This window comes from Monocercomonoides exilis (assembly GCF_001643675.1).
Source record: "Monocercomonoides exilis strain PA203 chromosome Unknown scaffold26-1319188, whole genome shotgun sequence".
NCBI lineage: Eukaryota > Preaxostyla > Oxymonadida > Polymastigidae > Monocercomonoides > Monocercomonoides exilis.
Window position 1 is genome coordinate 611,776 of NW_027150571.1, and position 19,680 is coordinate 631,455.

At 35.6% G+C, this 19,680-nt stretch overlaps 7 protein-coding genes across 7 annotated transcripts; 1 reads left to right on the forward strand and 6 right to left on the reverse strand.

Moving 5' to 3' along the window:
- Window positions 1-3,425: 3,425 nt before the first annotated feature.
- MONOS_6418 (uncharacterized protein) lies at window positions 3,426-4,096 on the reverse strand (the record flags this gene model as incomplete). Its single annotated transcript, XM_067876651.1, has 3 exons — window positions 3,426-3,588; window positions 3,762-4,000; window positions 4,088-4,096. 3 exons carry the CDS (start codon window positions 4,094-4,096, stop codon window positions 3,426-3,428), a joined length of 411 nt encoding a protein of 136 aa, XP_067726280.1.
- Window positions 4,097-5,572: 1,476 nt separating this feature from the next.
- On the forward strand, window positions 5,573-6,676 carry MONOS_6417 (uncharacterized protein). The gene is made up of 4 exons (XM_067876650.1): window positions 5,573-5,653; window positions 5,779-5,806; window positions 5,887-6,383; window positions 6,447-6,676. Exons 1-4 carry the CDS (start codon window positions 5,639-5,641, stop codon window positions 6,636-6,638), a joined length of 732 nt encoding a protein of 243 aa, XP_067726281.1. The 5' UTR covers window positions 5,573-5,638; the 3' UTR covers window positions 6,639-6,676.
- Window positions 6,677-7,613: 937 nt separating this feature from the next.
- MONOS_6416 (uncharacterized protein) lies at window positions 7,614-8,447 on the reverse strand (the record flags this gene model as incomplete). Its single annotated transcript, XM_067876649.1, has 1 exon — window positions 7,614-8,447. The coding sequence occupies one exon, from the start codon at window positions 8,445-8,447 to the stop codon at window positions 7,614-7,616; it is 834 nt and encodes a 277-aa protein (XP_067726282.1).
- A 173-nt stretch (window positions 8,448-8,620) lies between these two features.
- On the reverse strand, window positions 8,621-10,249 carry MONOS_6415 (uncharacterized protein; the record flags this gene model as incomplete). Its single annotated transcript, XM_067876648.1, has 1 exon — window positions 8,621-10,249. The coding sequence occupies one exon, from the start codon at window positions 10,247-10,249 to the stop codon at window positions 8,621-8,623; it is 1,629 nt and encodes a 542-aa protein (XP_067726283.1).
- Window positions 10,250-11,202: 953 nt separating this feature from the next.
- Window positions 11,203-11,640, reverse strand: MONOS_6414 (uncharacterized protein; the record flags this gene model as incomplete). The annotated part of the gene is made up of 1 exon (XM_067876647.1): window positions 11,203-11,640. One exon carries the CDS (start codon window positions 11,638-11,640, stop codon window positions 11,203-11,205), a length of 438 nt encoding a protein of 145 aa, XP_067726284.1.
- Window positions 11,641-15,661: 4,021 nt separating this feature from the next.
- MONOS_6424 (uncharacterized protein) lies at window positions 15,662-17,986 on the reverse strand (the record flags this gene model as incomplete). The annotated part of the gene is made up of 1 exon (XM_067876658.1): window positions 15,662-17,986. The coding sequence occupies one exon, from the start codon at window positions 17,984-17,986 to the stop codon at window positions 15,662-15,664; it is 2,325 nt and encodes a 774-aa protein (XP_067726285.1).
- Window positions 17,987-18,052: 66 nt separating this feature from the next.
- Window positions 18,053-19,354, reverse strand: MONOS_6423 (uncharacterized protein; the record flags this gene model as incomplete). Its single annotated transcript, XM_067876657.1, has 2 exons — window positions 18,053-18,909; window positions 19,060-19,354. The coding sequence occupies 2 exons, from the start codon at window positions 19,352-19,354 to the stop codon at window positions 18,053-18,055; spliced, it is 1,152 nt and encodes a 383-aa protein (XP_067726286.1).
- Between the last annotated feature and the right edge of the window lie 326 nt (window positions 19,355-19,680).

A 19,680-nucleotide genomic window follows, 5' to 3' on the forward strand; every position in this document is an offset into this window, starting at 1 on the left:
TAGAAACATAGCAATATGATCCAAAATATATTTCTTTCTTGTACCAAACTGCGGAAAAGATGACCTCAAATGTGACCACAATCCTTCAATTGTGTATGTCCCAACTCCACTTTCCGGATTGATAAAGTTTCTTTTGTAGAAGATGGAGAAATGTTAATTACACTGCTCCTCAAACGAAGCGTTTTCTTTCCATTCTTCTGAAATAATGGTCGTTCAGAGAAAATTAATACGTTGAATCAACAAAAATAAAATTTTCGTTGTTTTATTTGGGACAATTATCATTAATCATTTAACAGCTTGTCCTTCGTCGAGACGCTCCACTCTTCCAAATATCCAAACGTGGTCTTTTTATTTTCCTCTGCCCTATTTTTTCTTCCGCCAGACAGCCTCATTGATTTCAACAGTTTTTCCAGGGCCTCCGATCGTTTGTTGTTTATCATTCCATTTTTTTGCGCAACAGACTCGCACAACGCTGCACCAGAAACCCACCGTAATTTGAGAAATTCCGAGCAAAGAAGAAATTGTTTTTATTGGTATTTTCACCCAATAACACAAACAAATCAACAAAGTTGAGCCCAAGGAAATTTTCATATTTGCAAATATAGTTCCATGGAAAACTGATTTTTTTTCGATGCATTTGGGACATTTCGATTATCCGAAATTAGTGAAAACATGGATACATCTTTTTTGTGTTCTGTGATATCGGCATTTCTGAACTTCGTTGTGTAACACTTTCTCCAAATACCAGCTCCACGTCATATCCTCATTTTGAAAAGCTTATTTCACTTTTGAATACAAAGATCCTTCTGTTCCGCCATTATTTGCATTGTAATATTTTTTGATAGTAACCAAAAAATTTGTGAAATCAATAGTTTTTTTTAATTTTTTTTATTTTATCAATAAGAAGTTTACGTAAAGTATTTATTGCACAAATGCAAATAGAAAACAATGTGTTTTCATCACGTGTAGTTTATTTTCATTTTCCTTTTTTTCCATATTGCATCAATATTCCAAAATTCACACTTTTTTGAAATTCACTTCTTGGTTTTTCAAAACAAAGAAACAAACAGACATTAATGAAAGAAGAAATAAAATATTAAAGATTATCATTCAAACAATGAAAAACTATAAAGGGCAGACAACACAATAGTTAAATTGATAATCAGTGATATGAACAAATCACAGAAAAACAAAGATGTTTAACAGAAAAGAAATTTCAAAAACATAAAATAATAATAATTATCATCAGTTCACATCACTCAAAACTCTCAAATAAAAATGCTCGTTGAATGACAAGCAACAGTTGATCACAATAACAAAAACGGACATAACAATATTTGTTCGTTGTAATTGAAAAAAATAAAAAAATCATCAGATAATCGAAGTTATAAATTTTTAAATTCAATTGTGATCATTTTTTCAATTTTTCCATTTGGGTGATAATTTTTGAAATCATATTATTTCATACAAAAATTTCGGTGCTTAAATATACCTTGAATGTCAATAAACAAAAATTGAAAAGTGAAAATGCCTATTGGATGCATTCTAATCTTTGATTCTATAAAACCATTTGTTTTTAAAAACAATTGTCATGCTTCTTTACTTTTGAAACAAAAATTTCTTTCGAAAATTTTTCAATCTTTGAAAAATTAACACCCAGAAAAAAGATATGATTTCAAAAATAATCACCCATTTGGAATCAGAAAATATCAGATCCTGTGTAAAAAAGTGAATTGAACTCATTCCTGAAACCACTCAAAAATAGTGATGGCAATTCAAGTTATAATCTATCTTTTGAGTGTCACATTTGAAATTTTGATGTCCAAAGAAATATGTTTTGTTGTTTCTGATCATTCAAACAGTGAATTGTCTTCCTGATGGTTGCAAAATTTTATTCAAATAAGTGCCTGGAAAAATACGTGAATCAAAGAATTTATCAAATTGATCAATGAAAACATTGTTTATCTCACACAAAAGTTGGAAATTCTCTCTTTATGTGAACCCGTTTTTTTTTATCCCGTCTTCATTAAAAGAAAAGAAGATTATTTTGAAATGTTTTTGATGCATTGGACAAATGACTTTCAGATAAAAAACATAAAATCATCAAATGATTTTAAATTTACAAGATAGACATCATTTTTCTATTTTTTCTTCATCTTTTTTCAATTTTATTCTTTTCTTCACATTTCCCTTCTTTTTCTTTCTTCTTCTTTTTCAATTCTTTTTTTCTTTTTCTTTTTTTTTTTTTCTTTTTTCTTTTTTTCTTTTTTTTTTTTTCTTTTTTTTTTTTTCTTTTTTTTTTTCTTTTTTCTTTTTTGATGTCTCAAAAAATAATTACGATTTTTGTAATTAAAAATATTTTTCAAAAAGGGTCGAAATGATAGAAAAAATAAAAATGATTATTCAAAATTTTTGCTTTAAATATTATTATTATTATTATTTGTTTCTTAATGTTATTATTTCTTATTTTGAAAAAATTAATAAAGATTATTCAAAGATGTTGAAAAAATAACAAAATAAAAATTTGAAAGGAAAAAAGATATTCGAGAAATTCTGTTTCAGATCCTTCAAATTGTTTAGCTGCATGGCCACCTTCATTTCTTATCTGTCATCTTCCTCTTTGATATCGCCTTCTTTACAAGTCGAGTTCCCATTTCATCGAGCTGTTCATTTTCCATCTTGTCTCCGCAAACACACTTGCACATTTGATGGTGGATTCTGCAGAAGAGCGCATGCCTCCAGAACGCTGCTCCACTCTGTTTTTGTTGCTATCTACAGCATTCTCCAACATCTCTTCTTCTTCCTCCTCTTCTATTATTCTCTTCATTCTTCTCCTTTTTTTCCCTTTGGCTGCACAGACACTCAGAAAACATTCCACAAAATGTGATGCTAAATACATAGCCGTATCGCTTCATAGAAGTTCATCAAACACTCAAAAAAGGCAACATCCCTTCAGCTTCTTGTCAAAATATGGAATTGGAGGAAATACATCCTATGAGTCAGTGGAAAAAGGCTGTGAATCAGGTGAAAGTGTATTTGATGGAGAAGAATTAAGAACTTCTGAAAGAGAGGCAGTTTCGTTTGAAACAGGCTTCTGTGTGTGTAAAGAGATACTGTTTCATCGATGAGCTCTAATTCATCCGTGCCGAGTGTTTCTTCATTGGATTGACCAGTGTTTGTCTGGTTTTTCTTTCCTTCCTCTCTTTTTCCTTCTCTCCTTCTCTCTCATCTTTCTTGCCCAGATCTCGGCTTCTCTGATTTCCAGCGCTTTCATTCCTTTCTCAGAAAACCTCAGCTCCTGCGAATATTTCAGTATGCGAGCTAAAATCCCCACTTCTTCGAAGCACACAAGCATTTTAATGTCTCATCCATCTTCATGCAGCAACAGCACGCTGTCTTCCATTGTGATTTTCTGCCCGCACACCTCAGTACATCCGACCCAGTGGCGGAGAAGAGAAGGAAGTGTGAAGCGGGGAGAGCACGAACGTTTTTTTAGAACAGAAGAAGAAGAAGAAGAAGAAGAAGAAGAAGAGGAAGAAGAGGAAGAAGAGGAAGAAGATTGAATTCTTTGCAAAAACACAAATTTTGCTAAAGAAAATGAATTTTAAAAAAAATAAAAATTAAATAAAAACAAAAATAAAAAATCCCTCTTTCGCCCTTTTTTTGTGAATTGCTGAATTATTTTGACGACGAGGCAAAGAAGAAAGTATTTATAAATTGAAAAAAAAGAAGAATTCAAAAAGAAGAAGAAGAAGAAGAACATGAATAAGAAAAAGAAAAAAAAAGGAGAAGGAGAAGGAGAAGGAGAAGGAGAAGGAGAAGGAGAAGGAGAAGGAGAAGGAGAAGGAGAAGGAGAAGGAGAAGGAGAAGGAGAAGGAGAAGGAGAAGGAGAAGGAGAAGGAGAAGGAGAAGGAGAAGGAGAAGGAGAAGGAGGGGAAGGGGGAGAAGATGATGAAACCAATGAAAATGGAGCAATTGAGAATTGTGAAAAAATCCAATCCTTTTTATAAAGATGTTGATGATAACTTGAGTAATGTCGATCGATAAAAATATGTCATTCGATGAGTTGATTTCAGATGAAATATACAATCTTCATCACAAAATATGTGAAATGGAGAGAGATGCAAACAGATAAAGATGGAAGTTCACAAATCGTTGACTGCCTTCGTGTGGTTGAACTGCTTTTCCCTCACAAAAAGAAAATTATGTTTGTCCAATGATGTCAACAATTCAAATGAACTTCATGTATGATGAGGATATTGACGGAGAAGTATTCGAAATCGAAGAAAGCATTGACGATTGAAGAAGTTGACATCAATTGCAAAATTTTCATATGAAAGGAGAAGAAAATGAAGAATTTTTTGATTATGTGATTGATGTGTCGATTCTGGCAATGAGCATCTTTTGTTGAGTGAGACTGTTGAGAATGATAAGGAAGGTGAAGAAGAAGGTGAATTAAAATAGAAGATGTAAGCTTTTCCAAGTCACGTTGGGAGATAGAAAAAACTGAATGTGTTCTGAATGTGAATGCCCAGCCAGCCCATCAGCCCCAACAAATAAGTCGCTTCTGCCGAACGCTCTCACAAATAAGCCTAACAAACTGCTTCTTCTCTCTTTCAAGCTCATGTTAAGCATTGTTTGGTTATGCAGCATGCATAACAGATGTCAGAAGACACGAATGTCATCGTTGAATGCAATCCAAACAAGAATAATCTCAAAACTTTTGGCTCTTTTGAAAAAAAATAAAAAGGCTTCATTCAATGGCATTCCTGTTCATAGTCATTCTGTATTCATTCAAATATCACCTTTCAATAAAAATGAATGAAACAAAAAAAAAAAAAAAAATCAAACCATCTTTTTTGGCCTTGAATTATTTTCCCATCTCCAATGGATTGGTAATTATCGGTCCAACTGGTTTTCTTGTCCTTAGAATCCATTGTGAAGTTGGACATGAATTCAAGCGAAAACACATATTCTCCAAATTAACTCCTTTTCAAAACTCAATTCAACGGCAAGTCTTTGATGATGGCTTTCCAAAGGGTTTTGTGCAAAAAGCAAATGAGATTGTAATTGAGGCCTGCTGAGTGCTTCGTTCTGTTCGCTTCCTCCATTGTCCAATCCCCAATTTCCTTTCCTTTTCCACAAAACAAACTTCCCTCCAATAAGCCCATGTAAAATAAGTCCTGTGTAAAAGAAATGCTTGACGTGTCGCATTTCTCTCGACATGAACAAAAAGTTCAATTCAATCTTTCTGATATTCTGTTCGCTTTTTCGCATCTTGCTTGGATTGCTTTTCATTCAAAATATAACAGCCGATGTTGCATCATATGTTTTGTAATATATGACCATGTTCATATATCATGCAATTTCCCCCACAAATTCACTTTTCGCAAGCAATTGATGCAAACAGCCACCCGCTCCTCCATCTGTAAATAAAATCCCTGTTCTTCTGCAGTGCAATAAATCGCATGGTTGCATCTATGGACGATAACCTAAGCAGCTCAAACATGCTCTGGCTGGCAAATCATCAATCAAAAATCTTAACTAATATAATTATAGGTTAGATACCCTTATTTATTTGTTCAAAAAAAGACTATTTTGTTTCACGGATTTGCTTGTTTTGAGGTTAAAGGCATTGATGGCAAAAGAATATGTATGGACTTCTGTGTTATTATAAATATTTGATTTGATGTGTTTGAATTCTTTTAATTTGAACAAAAACGAATATTTCGAAAATGAATTTATTTGTTGTTTTGAATTCATTTTGCGATTTCACAGTCCCCTTCAAAAGGACAAACATTTCTTGGTTTGCAAAGTATTAAAAGAAATGAATGGTTGGATTAACAAATGCTTCTTATTTCTCTTTTGATTTTTTCACTTTTTTAGAGAAACTTTCACAGTTGGAACAATTCACTGAAACCGAACAAAAGCAGAAAATCCTTGAAATGAATGAAATAATTGATAGAATGAATAATTTTGAGTTGCTTATTGTTTTCAATCCTGAAATATTCAACAAAATTCGAAAAATGATTGAAGAAAAGAAACTGACTTTGGAGAATGCTATTCTGTTATTGAAGCATGCTGGATTTTGGAATGCGTTGAAAGATATGCCTATTCATGAATTTGGAAAATCTTCATTGGAAAATAGATTCGAGAAGATGATTGTTGAAGAAGAAAAGAAAAATGAAGAAAAGAATGAAAAGCTCTTGGTTGATCTTTGTGAATGTTATTTGCTGCTCTCTAATGGTCTTGCTTTAACAAATATTGTTTCAATAATTGTACCTTGCCTTTTGAAAGCTGCGTTGAACAAAGAGGAAAACGAGGAAGCTCAAAAGGAAGTTGAAATGGCTTTGCTGGCTTTGAAAAATCTCGGGATGTGGAAGGTTTGAATATTCTATTTCATTTTTGATATCGTTGTATTATTTTCTTATTATTTTAATTTTTAGCATGTTGAACAAGAACTGTATTTGGATAAGACAATAGAAATAATCAAATATCATCAGGAGCATTACAACTTGACGCGACTTGCTTATCAGCCTGCTTGGCAGTTTCTAATCTTCAGATTTTGCAAAGACAAAAGTTTGGAAGAATTGATTGCAAATGAGCTTCATTTTGCAAGAGAGGCAATTAAAGAATAAGAATATCTGTCAAAGTGTATCGACTGGAAGAGAGAGAAGGAAGCGGAGAAAGATGGAAAAGAAATAAAAGAACTTGTTTTATTAAACTGGATCCAAACACTCTCTTCTTTCTTTGAGAACTGTCTTTTGTGGAATGAAGAATATGTTGAGCTTTTCAGCAGCATTGTTCAGGTGTCTCGAGCAGTAAGAGAAAATCAAAGAGAAATTTGCGATTGGTGCATTTATTCCTTGAGAAAAGCAGCAGAAAATAGAAGCGTGAACGTTGAAGGATTTCTAAAATGCGCAGCTGTTGATGCTGTTTTGGAGGGGATACAGCGGCCAACGTTGAATGATATGACAACATATGAAAGCTTGCAATTCTTTATGGGAGTTTCAAGGAAATTGAAAGAAGAGGAAGATGAAGAAAAAAAAGAAGCGAAAAGAAAGGCAGCAAAAAGGAAGGCGCTTGAAAAAATGGAAGAAGAAGGATATGAAGATACCATCATCAGCTTTCATAAAAAGTTTTATTATCTCTATAGAAAATATCAATATTATTTATCGTCAAAAATTTCAGATTATTTTGTGAATGTTTGAGAAAACGAAAAATTCATTTTTTGCTACTCAAAATTTTTGTTTTTCTTGAAAAAGAAAATATGAAATTCACTTTCTTCTCTTCGATCTGAGAGTATCACTTAAGGGTCAGTCACCCAAGCGAATCTGGTTTAAAAAAGTGAAGTGTGGAAAATGCGCGTGAAAATACAAATTGCGCTTGAAGAGAAAAAGGTGAAATGGGTTTCAAAATGGGTTTTGGGTTGGTATTGCATCTGGAACCTGTTTAAAGCTTTCTTCATAGGGTGGGAGTGAAAACGCGGTGGGTGAAGAGAAGAAAGTGAATTTCATATTTTTTTTTCTAATCAAAACACAAGCATTTTGATTTACAAGAAAACATTCATTCACTTTCTTCTCTTCGATCTGAGAGTTTGGAGTAATTGGGCGTTATGGATTACTTTCTGAATTTTCTCTTTCCATCATTTCTTTTCTTCTCTGTGATCTTGTTCGAATAATAAACTGGATACATTTTTCTTCGATGATTTCACTTGTGTCTTTCTCGTTTTCATTGTTCGTTGTATTTAATTGCTTTTCGTGGATAGATTGAGACTCATTATCATCTGGTTCTTCGATACGGTCTGGTTGTGAGATCTTTTCCCTTGCTTTCTCTGTTTCATGGCCTTCTGGCAAACGAGATTGTTGATTGATGGGAATAATGGAATCTTTTTCGTCTGGTATGGATGCGGATGGAGGAATTGTGGAAGGCTGATGAATTGCTTTCTTTGTCTCCTGATTCGAAGATATAATCTGGGCCATCTTGTTTGATATGTTAGATTTGAAATAATGTTTGATCACCGTGTTGCTTCTGGGGGATAATCTTGCGAATTTTGCCACCTGCTCGACTGGAGTTCCCGCCATTGTTAAGGCTGATATGGAGGCATGTTTCAAGGTGTATGGGCTGTAGTTCGACGGGATTCTTGCATCTTTCATCATTTCGCTTGCTGCTTTTCGAATTGCACGGGCATTCATTGGATCATATGTTGAAGAGCTCAGAAATAGTTTATTTGCAGCTGGATTGTGATTTTTCACTCGATCCCATAAATCTTTAACGGCTGTTGCTGGACATATCAAACTTTCCTTGTCGAGGAATGGGATGACAATGTTGCTTCTTTCAAGTCCAGTTTTCAGTGATGTATTCAGGTTTATTGATTGCTTATCTATTTCTGATTCCTTGAGATTGATTCTTTCCAATTCTGTGAAGCGGCACGCAGAGAACATCATGCATAAACAAATTGTTTTCCTTGTCAGCTGTGAGAATGACAAATTTTCGTTCTGTCCAATCGTTTCTATATGCGTGAAGAGTTGTTGAGGGTTCCACATATCATCCTGTCTCTTTTTCTTTCTGCATTCCGATCTCCTGAATGATCTAAACAGGATTGAAATCAAGGTGTTCTCTAAAGTGATTTTCCGTATAATACTGATGTTAGGAATGAAATGGCAGATCTGACAATTCTCAATGAAGAAGCTTTCATTCCGTTGTTTTTCAAGGCAACAAACACATCCAAGCATCTTTTTTGCCAAATCTGAAATTTTGAAGGGATGTCTTTGAATTTTAACTGATCCCATCCGTCTTTGAAATGCGCGAAACCATAAGTGTATCCCATCCATGTTGCACTAGCGACGCTGTTTTTGCACTCTTCGGCCAGTTCACGTGACATGCTTCTTGATGCTAAAATCTCGTTCCACCACGATTTTCCCTTTTCAGTTATGGATTGATTAGGCATATCCTCAGTCTTCCTGGAGGAAGCGTTGCATTCATTAGCTTCATCCATCTTCCTTCCTTGATTATCTCCTCCGTTCTCCTCCATGTCCAAGAGATGTGATTTGTGTTGTTCAGAAGAGGTTCCCATATCTGACCTTTCCAATCTGGAAGAAGAAGAAGAACTCGAGCTTTCTCCATCGCTGCTTTTCGGATCACTGCTGGAATCAAAGGAACCGGTGGATGCGCAAGAACTGTCTCGTTTCTCCATGAAATTTGCAACCCGTCTTGACTTAAATTGCTTCCTGGTCCGCACCATCTCGTTGATTTTGTGTTTTCTTTTGTTGCGAAGGCATCGAGTGTGATGTTCGTTTGAAGCTGACTGGTGATCTCTTCGAGTGCTTCTTGTTCGACTTCGTAATCTCCTCCTTTTGCCAATCTCGATAGGCCATCTGCTCTGACGTTTCTCTCTCCGGGAATATGTTGAGCTTTCACAACAACTTTCAGCGCTTGGGTTTGATTCCATATTTTCTTCAGAAGGGTTCTGAGATTCGGACCCGCTCCTCATCGATTCAGATTGAAAACTGCTGTTGTGTTGTCTGATCGAATAAGCAGATTTCTTATTTTTTGATTTCGAATGGAATTTGAGAAATGCGCGATGGCTTGATTTATAGCGAATAGCTCTCTGTAATTTGAACTTTGGTTTCTGACTTGAAGTGGAAGAGTTTTGTGAAAGTCCAGCATTTGGTTGTTGACTTTTAGTGTTGCGCCTATGGCAAACCCTGATGCATCTGTCGTAAGAATTGCTTCTGGTCGAAACACTGGGTTCAATCTCCTTGGTTGGTTCTCTTTCAGCCTTTCGCTCCACTTCATGAGGCAATTTGTTATCGATGCATTCACGCGCATTTTTCCTTGCCATCCATTCAGACTCAAAGCTTTGTTTAGGAGTTTGTACAGTTGTGACAAATTCAGGGAGGCTTCTTGATACACGAATCTTGTTGCGTTCAGTTTCCCTATCAACGAGGCAAACTTCTTTATCGAAACAACTCTGTTGTTCTGGGCAACCCTCATCCATTTCTTGCACTCTTTCATCAGTTCGGTTTTCTTCGATTCCTCTATCTGTACCACAAACTGATTGGAATTTGTTGAACATCGAAAGAGTTTTCTCCACAATAATATTGAGTTCCTGCGGGTCTTGATGAAGAAGAACGATATCGTCCAGGTATGCAATTGTTCTCACTTTCCATTCCTCCCTCATGTATTTCAGAACTTTTCTCATCACTTTTGTGAACGTTCGAGGAGCTTCTTTGTATCCGAAAGGCATTCCGTGGAAAGAGTAGTATTTTTCTTTGAAAACAAACGAAAGTGATGAAGATAATTCTTCGCCGACTTTTATAAGATAATAAGCTTGGCTTAAGTCCAATGTGACTGAGTAATCCTTTTCTTGTATTATTTTCTCCACTGTTCTGTGGTCTTCTTACTTGATATAAATCGTCTTGATTTCATTGTTGAGTCTTCGGCAATCCACGATTTGCCTCCAGCCACCGTCTTTCTTTCTGATAACAAACACTGGGTTCAAATGCTTCACATCCTTCTCCTGAATTGGCCTGATGATATTTGTTTCCAGTTGCTTCTTGATCATCTCTGAAAAGGATTGTTGGGCTTCTTGACTCTTGTGCTCCAAAGGGTTGAATACTCCTGTTTTCTTGAGTGATTCCTTCGCAGCTTTGCTCCTCCATACAGGAATTACTCCTTTCCCAATAATTCATGCTCCTCCAATTTTTTCCCATTCTTCTCGAAATAAACAAGTTCTTCCTCCAACCATTGCCTCTTGTCGGACTTCTGCGGGCTGCAGAATGCTGTTCGTTTCTTCTATTGGAATTCTCGCTCCCCTGATTGTCTTCTTGAAGCGAAACCTGAAGCTCTTGGCCGCAGCCGGATTTGGTTTTGTTGTCTTGACAACCGGGGAGCTCTTTGAAAAAATCTGTGGCTAGCTGATCTTCTGGTTGGAATTGTTCTGGCTGTTATCGAACTTCTTCTCATAGGCCAGCTCGTTGTTTGCAGTTTGAATTGTTGGCTCTTTTCTGTTTTTCTCCATTCTTCAAGGACTTCTGATTGCCTTTGAGTTAGAAGACTGGAAGCTGTGCTCTCCTTCATCTGTGCAGCTGCCCTAAAGCCGAATCTTCCTTGAATTCTTACAGATCTTGCTTCCTTCAGCGCTTTTGAAACGAATAAAATTGCATCTGCAATTGATCCTTTTTCGTCATCTTTTTCTTTTTATTTCGCATGTGTGTAAAGCAGAATTTTAATGGTCGGATATAGAACAGCTTCAGTTCGCTCGCCTGCCTTATCCAATGCGTCGTTCATCCAATTATCTGTTCTCGAAGCTGCAGGAGGGGCCTTTGGCAGAAATGGACTTAAATCATCTTCCTTCAGGTCAATAATAAGATCTTCCAAATATCTTTCTGGCAAATCCATATCATATAAGCTGCAATCCGGATCTCTGAGAAATATTGTTTTAAAACTATTTTCCAGCAGCAAACTATCCTCGCCATGGCTTTCTTTGGCTTCTGGAGCTCCCGGGATCTGTTGTGAAAATTCAGAACTGGAATGAGCAGTCATACTCGAGAACATCTCTCCCGGAGGTCCATCTGACATCATTGATGTGGCAGAATTCAACGCGGGTCCAGTGCTGAGTGGAGAGCTAGGGAGCATTCTTTTTTCAGATTCGCCGTGACTGACCCTTAAGTGATACTCTCAGATCGAAGAGAAGAAAGTGAATGAATGTTTTCTTAAAAATCAAAATGCTTGCGTTTTGATTCCTTTGAAAATTCGTTCAATCCATTTTTTTCTCTGTTTTGAAAAAACTTTGAACTGAATTTTTGATATGAGAAACAAATAAATGATAAAATCAGAAACCAAATAGTTTCGTCTTTTCCACATTTCTTTCTATGCATGATTATCAAATGTATTCTATTGATTATATTTTTCCAAGCAGTTTACGCACGTAAATAATCTCAATACATGATTTAATAGTCAACCTTGTTTATCTTATTTCCCTCAAAGCCAAATCATGTATTTTGATACGAAGGATCTGCTTTATTTTTACGATTTCATGCTGCATGGTTTCTTATTTTTTTGTTTATGCAAATAATTTTCATCATCCATTGATCGAAAACACAAAACTATTTGTTATTTTCTACTGTTATTTCTTTCTTAAACTTGAGAATAACAACAGAAAAAATCATTTGAAAAAAACTTAACAAAAATTTTTGACAGATTTGAAAATTTAAATGAGGGATAAACGTTTTCCTAATTTGTTGAAGGTTTTTTTTAGAATGAATTTGTTCTTAAGGTTAGCTGAACTTTGAAATAGAGCTGCCTTTCATGGATAACAACCTTTTATAATTGAAAATCTTTATGAAAATGGAAAGTCTTTCAACTGAACAAAATTAAAATCAACTAAAAAAATTTCAGATATTTATCAAAGATTAATCAAAAGATATGAATGCGACAAAGAAAAATCATTATGCTCAGAGTCATTGAAGAATAATTATTGTGTCAGAAGTTGCTTTTATGTTTTGAAATGAAAATGGCATTCTGAAAATTTCTAATCTTATTCTCATCGATTTTTCATAAAAATTTGTGCGAATCTCATCTTTTTGAAGTTTTATCGTAATACCTTTTTTCGGTTTTGATTTCTACAAACAAATGAAAGAATATATTAATACCGAAAGGATTTATGAGATAAACTTTAAAGAAATCAAAGACAAACTTTTTTTCACGTAATATTCATGTCAAAATGCTTCCACTTTCGATTCTTAAAAATCCCACTCATTTTTTCTCAAACCTTTCAATATGATGTCAGATGAAGAAAATGTTTTCAAATTCATTTCTGTTATATTCAAGAATAGGATCCTTAATAGTTAAAGAAAACGACAAAACAAAACAAAAAAAAACTTTTTAAATACCAGACTTATTCCTCCTCAATAACAGTGACATCTTCGAAAGATGATTTCACGAAAACCTCGAAAAAATCATCAAAATTCTTATCTGGATTTCTTAGATAAGTGAACTCATGCAAATAATTGGACAAATACTTCCTTTGGACACCATGTCGAGGAAGAAAATGCTTTTAAAGTGACCATGACCGTTCGATCCTGTTTGTGTGACACTTTGTTAATGAATCAACAAAGTGATTTTTGTGATTAACAGTTCGATGGATAAAACCAAGCGTGTTTAATGAACTATGCCCTTTCCAACAGTCAGTATTAATTGTTGTGTTTTTTTTAACAGCTGATTTAATGAGAGATTGCAACACAGGTTTTGTTCGATTTGGTACAATTTATAGAAACAAATTACTCTTTCCTTTTGCTGTTTCAGGCCTTTCAACACCCCCAACAATCCATAGTAATGGTTTTCTTCTTCCCACTTTTTTCTTTCTTCGATAAAAAGCAGCTTCATCGATTTCAATCGTTTTATTTTCTCCTCCAATTTTGAATTTGTGTTGCTGCTGATGAAGAACAATTGCTTTCCTCAATAAAGCATAAAGCTTTACAATTGTGGAGACATTCACTGATGCCAAAATTGCTGCTTTAAGCTGTTCCAAATGAAGCCAAAAACAAAAAAGCAATAACGCTAATCTTCCGTAATGGTAACTTAATTTTTTCAAAAACAGTGTTGCTTCTTAATGATTTTTTTACAGTGTTTGCACCTAAAATTGTAGTAATTTCCTCTTTCAAGTTGGAAATTCATGTATTTTTTGCATTTCCAACAAAACATAGATGAATGAATAAAATTTTTGTTCTGCAGCCATTTGATTGTCTTCAGTTCATCTTGAAACAAATTATTAAGCTCTTCCAAATGTTTCCTCTCAACCCCATCGAATGGAATTTTGAAATAGGAATATTGATAATTAATGAAAAGGGACTACTCCCATTATTTTTTTGTTTTTTCTGAGTTCAAAATTATTTCGAATTCACTTCTTCGTTTAATAACTTCATTTTTTTATGAAATAAAATAACTAGCAATCGACAAAAACGTGAGAAAGACAGGCTTATTCTGCAGTCGATGAAACCATTACTTGCCGAAACTTCGTGTTATCTTGATAAATCCTTAGCATCAAAAGGAGAAGTTTGGTTCAATGCCATCCACCACATAATAGGATTTTCCATCGATATGGTCAATCTGTGCGAATCCAGCTTTTCGCCATCAACATGGAACGGATATTTACTAAGTTTCGCTCGTTTCTAAGAATAGTGGGCTGTGTGCAACTATGGTCCACCTCCAAGTGATTTGTCTGACTGGGTAATAAAATGTGCAGATATCTTTCTTGGACTTCACGACAAGGGACAAAAATTGTCTTCGCTATGCAAAACACGTTCAGCAATTTCACTTGTATTTCAACTGTTATTCGAAAAGCAGTTAGCAGATTATCCATTAATGAAGATTCTTTTCCGATCTTTCCAAAGACTTGAAAGAAGAAAGAAGAAAAACAAACCTCCGATATGGAATCCAAGAGTTCTTTTGTTCTACATAGCAACCTTAGGTGAAAACAAAGATCTGGATAATGACACACTCATGAAGAAAACAATCTGCCTGTGTATCCTTTTTTTTGCATGACGCTTCACTGAAATCGAAAGAATAAGCCTTACACATTCCACAATAAAAGAGGACTCAATTGCCCTTGACACCTCATTGAAGACCAGAATGGAAAAAACGGACATCATCATCCCATTCCTCCGAGAAACACCACTGATTTGCCCTGCATCAGCTGTGAAGGAATTATGGTTAAGAGTGGAAAAGATACAAGCAAATTCTGACCACTTGTTTCTGAACGAAATTACAAAAAAGCCACTGTCTTCAAGAGCCCTGAGAAAACTTGCATCTGAAATCATTCACAAATCAGGAATTGCAGAATGTTTCGGACCTTGATCACTTTAGCACGCTTCAATATCTGCCTTAACAATGTCTGGAATGCCCATAGCACAAGTTGCCAAGTTCGCAAGGCTGTCTCCGCAAAGCGATAAGATAACGAACTGCTATTTTCAATCAGATGTCTCTTCCTCTTGCACAAGAGCTGTTGCAGTTCAATCAACCAAAATCAACGTTCAAAGTGAAACACAAAGTGACTCAGCTGATCCACATTTAGTGAACTTGAGAATCTCAGAAGAAAGTTATGCAAGCAGAAATGACGGCGATGATTCAACCACAGCTGAGAACGAACAGGAGGAAGTGGATAGAAGTGGAGATTCAGAATCTTTACACATGACAAAGTGAGTACAAATGTTGAAGATAAAAAGGAAAAACAGCAGATTTCACAGCAATCAGGGAAAAGCTGTTTGGAATTCAACATCAGATTGTCTTAAGCCAAGTCGAATCGAGGAACCAGAAGACAACAACATCGAAGAACCTAAAGAGAAGAACCAGAGCGAAAGAAAGATCGAACAAGAAGTCATACAAGAAAAACACGTTCAGTTTATAATAAGAACCAGAACACAAGCAAAGCAAGAGTTACTAGAAAAAATGTTGAAAAACGGAGATTTCTAAATCTACTTAATCCTATTGATGCTTCACGTCTTCTCAATTAAGTATTTCTCTCAAAACATAAGAGAAGGAAGTGAGAGTCACATTTTCTTTTTTAATAAAATCAAAGTAAAAATAATAATAAGCGTGTCACTTTTCTTTGTCAATATGCATCAACAACAATCACTGACTGCACTCCTCCATTTATTTTTCAGTTGTTCCGAGATCTTCTCTTCCTGACAACTACAATTGCAATAATCACAACTACCACCACTACCACCACAACCACAATAGGAACCACAATAGCAACCACAGTCCCTGCACTCATCTTCTTCTTCTTTTCTGGTTCTGGCTCATCTTTCTTCTCCTTCAGGTATTTCTCATACACATCTTCAGGAGCAGCCTCTTCATCTGTTGCCCCCACAATCCATCCTTTGTTGCCATCGTTGTAGTCCTTCGCAAATGCAAAGGCGTCTTTCTGTTGGCTGAACTTATCAAAGTCTGGAGCAATGATGCACAGTGATGCCACCGATGAATCTTTCCCTTTGTTGTCACCTAACTCAAGTTTGCCTTCACCCGGAAGTTTCAAATTATCAACTGCATCTTTCACTTCAATGAGAATAGCTCCTGCCTTTCCACTTGCTGCTTCACATGACTTGAATGAACATTTCTTTCCTCTTCCCATTTCCACTGTCGAATCGTCATCAACCATCTTGATCATAACACCTACACACAATCCATTCTCTGATTTCACTCCATTCATGGTCAACCCTTCTATTCGAACACTCGATGCTTTTTCAGCTGCATCTTGGATGTTGATTGCTGCTCCATCTGTCACACTCACTTTGTTGATCTCAACTGTATCTAATTTGACTGAAGAGGATTTGTTAATAACAAACAGTGATTCTTGGAAGTTCACTTCATTATCACCCTTGCATTCAACTCCACTCATTATAAGTTCTCCTTCTGTCACATTCACAAGATGGAATTTGGTAATTTCTTCATCATTTCTGGGTGCATCTGGCTCTGGTCTCACAAATTTGCAGTTCACAATACTCAACTTAGCATCTGCACCCTCTGCAACAATCAATGAGGATGTGTCAGTGTTTGATTCCTCTGGCTCATCCAATGACAATGGGAACAAGAAGGATATTCCTCTGAACTCAACTTCACTCTTGCATGTGAACAAATGACTTTCTGATTTAACATTACAATCGATCTCCACTTCTGTTTCTTTTTCTGTTTCCTCTGCTTTCTCCACACCCACAATAGTTATCAATGAAAATTTCTCAAGTGTAACAGCTGCAGCTTTGAATGATTCATTCGTTCTGATGATATTGATCTTGAAGTTTTCTCCTCCAACACCCACTCCAAACAATTTGTATGCTTTATCAAGACTTTTCTTTGGGTTGTCATAGCTCAATCCATTTTTGGTATCATCATCACTTCCTGATGAACTCACATACACATTTGTATTCGGATCAAAATACACTTCTGTAAAATCAACTTCAGAGCTATCCTCTGTTCCTTTTGCAACAACAAAGCATTTATTTTCATTTTTCTTGTATCCAGATGCAAAGCTTTGCTTCATCGCTTTTGCAATGTCTCTGTGAAGGCTGACTGGCACATCTAAATACAATCCTGTGTTCTTTTCAGCATTAGATGTTGAATCTGAATCTCCTGCCTTGCACCCTGTGAATACTAAATTATCTCCTGTTTCTGGCCATGTCAGTTCATCTGCTTTTGTTATTCCTGTCATTTCCAGACATATTGCTCCTGCTTTCCCTTTTACACATGTGCATTTTTCAAATGTTGTTTTCCCAGTGTTTCCAATGGAGAATGTGCTTTCTGCATGTTCGCTCTTCACATAAAGTGCTCCACATGTATCTGTTGTTGTATCTTCCGATTTGCATTCTGTGAATGTGCATGCGTCCAATATAACTGAAAGAGCTGTGTCTGTTTTGCCAACAATTTTCATAACAGCACTTCCATTTGATGTTATCTTCTTCAGATTCAATGATGTCAATGATACAGCTGTCACTGCTGTTGTTGTTCCATCAACCAAAAATGGTGTCTCTGAAAATTTCACTTCGTTCTCAGAAGTGCATTCGACCTTGTTCATTGTCAATGTCCCTGCACTCACTTTCACAAGATAACATTTCACTTCTTCCCCTGTGTTTGTTAGCATCCCAAGTGTATTTGTTTGTATTGTAAGCTTAAAATCACAAGTGTCAATTGTTAGAGAAACTGATTCTGAATCAGCATGAATCAAGGCATATGTGCTTGAACTATCTTTCTGTTCATTTGCGACTAGTTCAGATGTTGATTTGAAGTCGAATATCAAATTCTTGAATGTCACTGTCTTTTGACATGTGAATAAATCAGCTTTATCTGCAGTGCTACAATCTATCTCAACTTTAGTCTCAGCTTCATTTCCAGTGTCCCCTGCTTCTACCACTCCTTCGATCGTAATTCCTGTCTCTTTTGAGAATGTAATAGCTTCGTCTGTAACTGTTTTGTTGGATTTATTTTTCATTATTTTTATGGAAAATTCTCCAGGACCTTTTGATTTATCCAATAATTCATAAGCTTTTTTTATTGTTTAAAATGGTTTTGTTTTTGTTCCATCTGCTGTGTCATCACTTCCTCCATTCTTAACATATGCCTCATGTGGATCAAAATATACTGCAGTGAAATCAATATCTTCACCTTCACTATTTGTTCCCTTAGCTGCAACAAACCAGTCATTTGTTCCTTTCACATAGTTTTTGGCAAATTTCTCTTTCATTGCTTTGGCAATATCCTGTAACTTTTCACTGTTCACATCAAGATACAAAAATGTCTGTTTATCCGAACCAGCTTTGCACCCACTAACTGTCAGTTTATCTTCCTCAGACCATGTCAATTGATTTGCATTTGAAATTGCTGACATCTTCAGATATATCCCACCTGATTTCCCATTGGCACATTCACATGATGTAAATGTTGTTTTTGCATTTGAATATCGTGGACTTTCTGAAATATTAAATGTACTATCTGTTCCATTACTTTCAACATACAATGCTCCACTTGTGGCATTAGATGCTTCTGTTGATTTGCAATTGGTAAATGTGCATCCATGGACATTGACTTCTATCTTTTCACTATTGTTTCCCCCAATCTTCACCACTGCACTTGCACTCGACTCTATGTTATTCAATGTCGATGCAATCAATGTCACTTTTGTTGCTTTGTCAAACAAAAACGGAGTGGTTGAAAACTTAGCAGTGTTGTTATCATCACTGAAAGATACTGCCTCCATGTTGAATTCACCTGCTTCCACCTTCACCAGATGAATATTGGCTGTTCCTGTTTCTGTTGGACGAACAAATTGGCAAGTGCTAATTGTCAGATTAGGTGATAGTTTATTTGTATTTGTTGTCATGGATGAATGATCAGATGACCCTGAAATTGATCCCCCTGAATTTGCAACCAAACGGATAATAGCCAACGTGTTGTCATCATTAGATGCATTTCCAAGTGACACTGGATATATAAACTTCAGATACTTGAATGTCACATTTTGCTTACAAGTGAACAGATCCGTGTTAGTATCACTATTACCATTACCCTCAGTAAGATATGTGCAGTTTATTTCCACTAACTCAGGAGTCCCATTTGCACCTTCATTTTGTTTTCCTTGGATCATTAATGGTTTTTCTTTGTCAAATGTATTCACTCCTGCTACTAATGCAGGTTGACCATCTTCTTGTTTTATAATTGTAATGATGTATGAAGTTGAACTTGTATCACCATTAAGCTTATCATATGCATCACTTATCTTTCCAATAGGGCTATCTTTTGTTCCATTTCCGTTTCCTCCACTTTTGACGAACTTTTCTTCCACTTTTCCTTCTGAATACATGGAAAGCACAATTTGAAAAAATACAATTCTTCAATATCTCAATCAAATTCCATTTCTTTCTTCCTTTTTCTTTCATCATTCTGTTTTCTTCTGCTTTTTCCAATTGATGGAGAAAGAGAAGACACCTCACTCACATTCTTTTCTCACTTCATCATCCAAAAGTTCTTCTTCAATTGTGTTTCCTCTTCAGCTGCTTTGCTTTCGCATAAATGAATATTTTTTCATTCATCAATCATTTTTCATCTTTATTCTGTTTTCTTGACTGATCTCCCTTTATCAATGCTCAACATTGTTCTTTTCCTCTCCATTTTTCTTCAATTCATGAA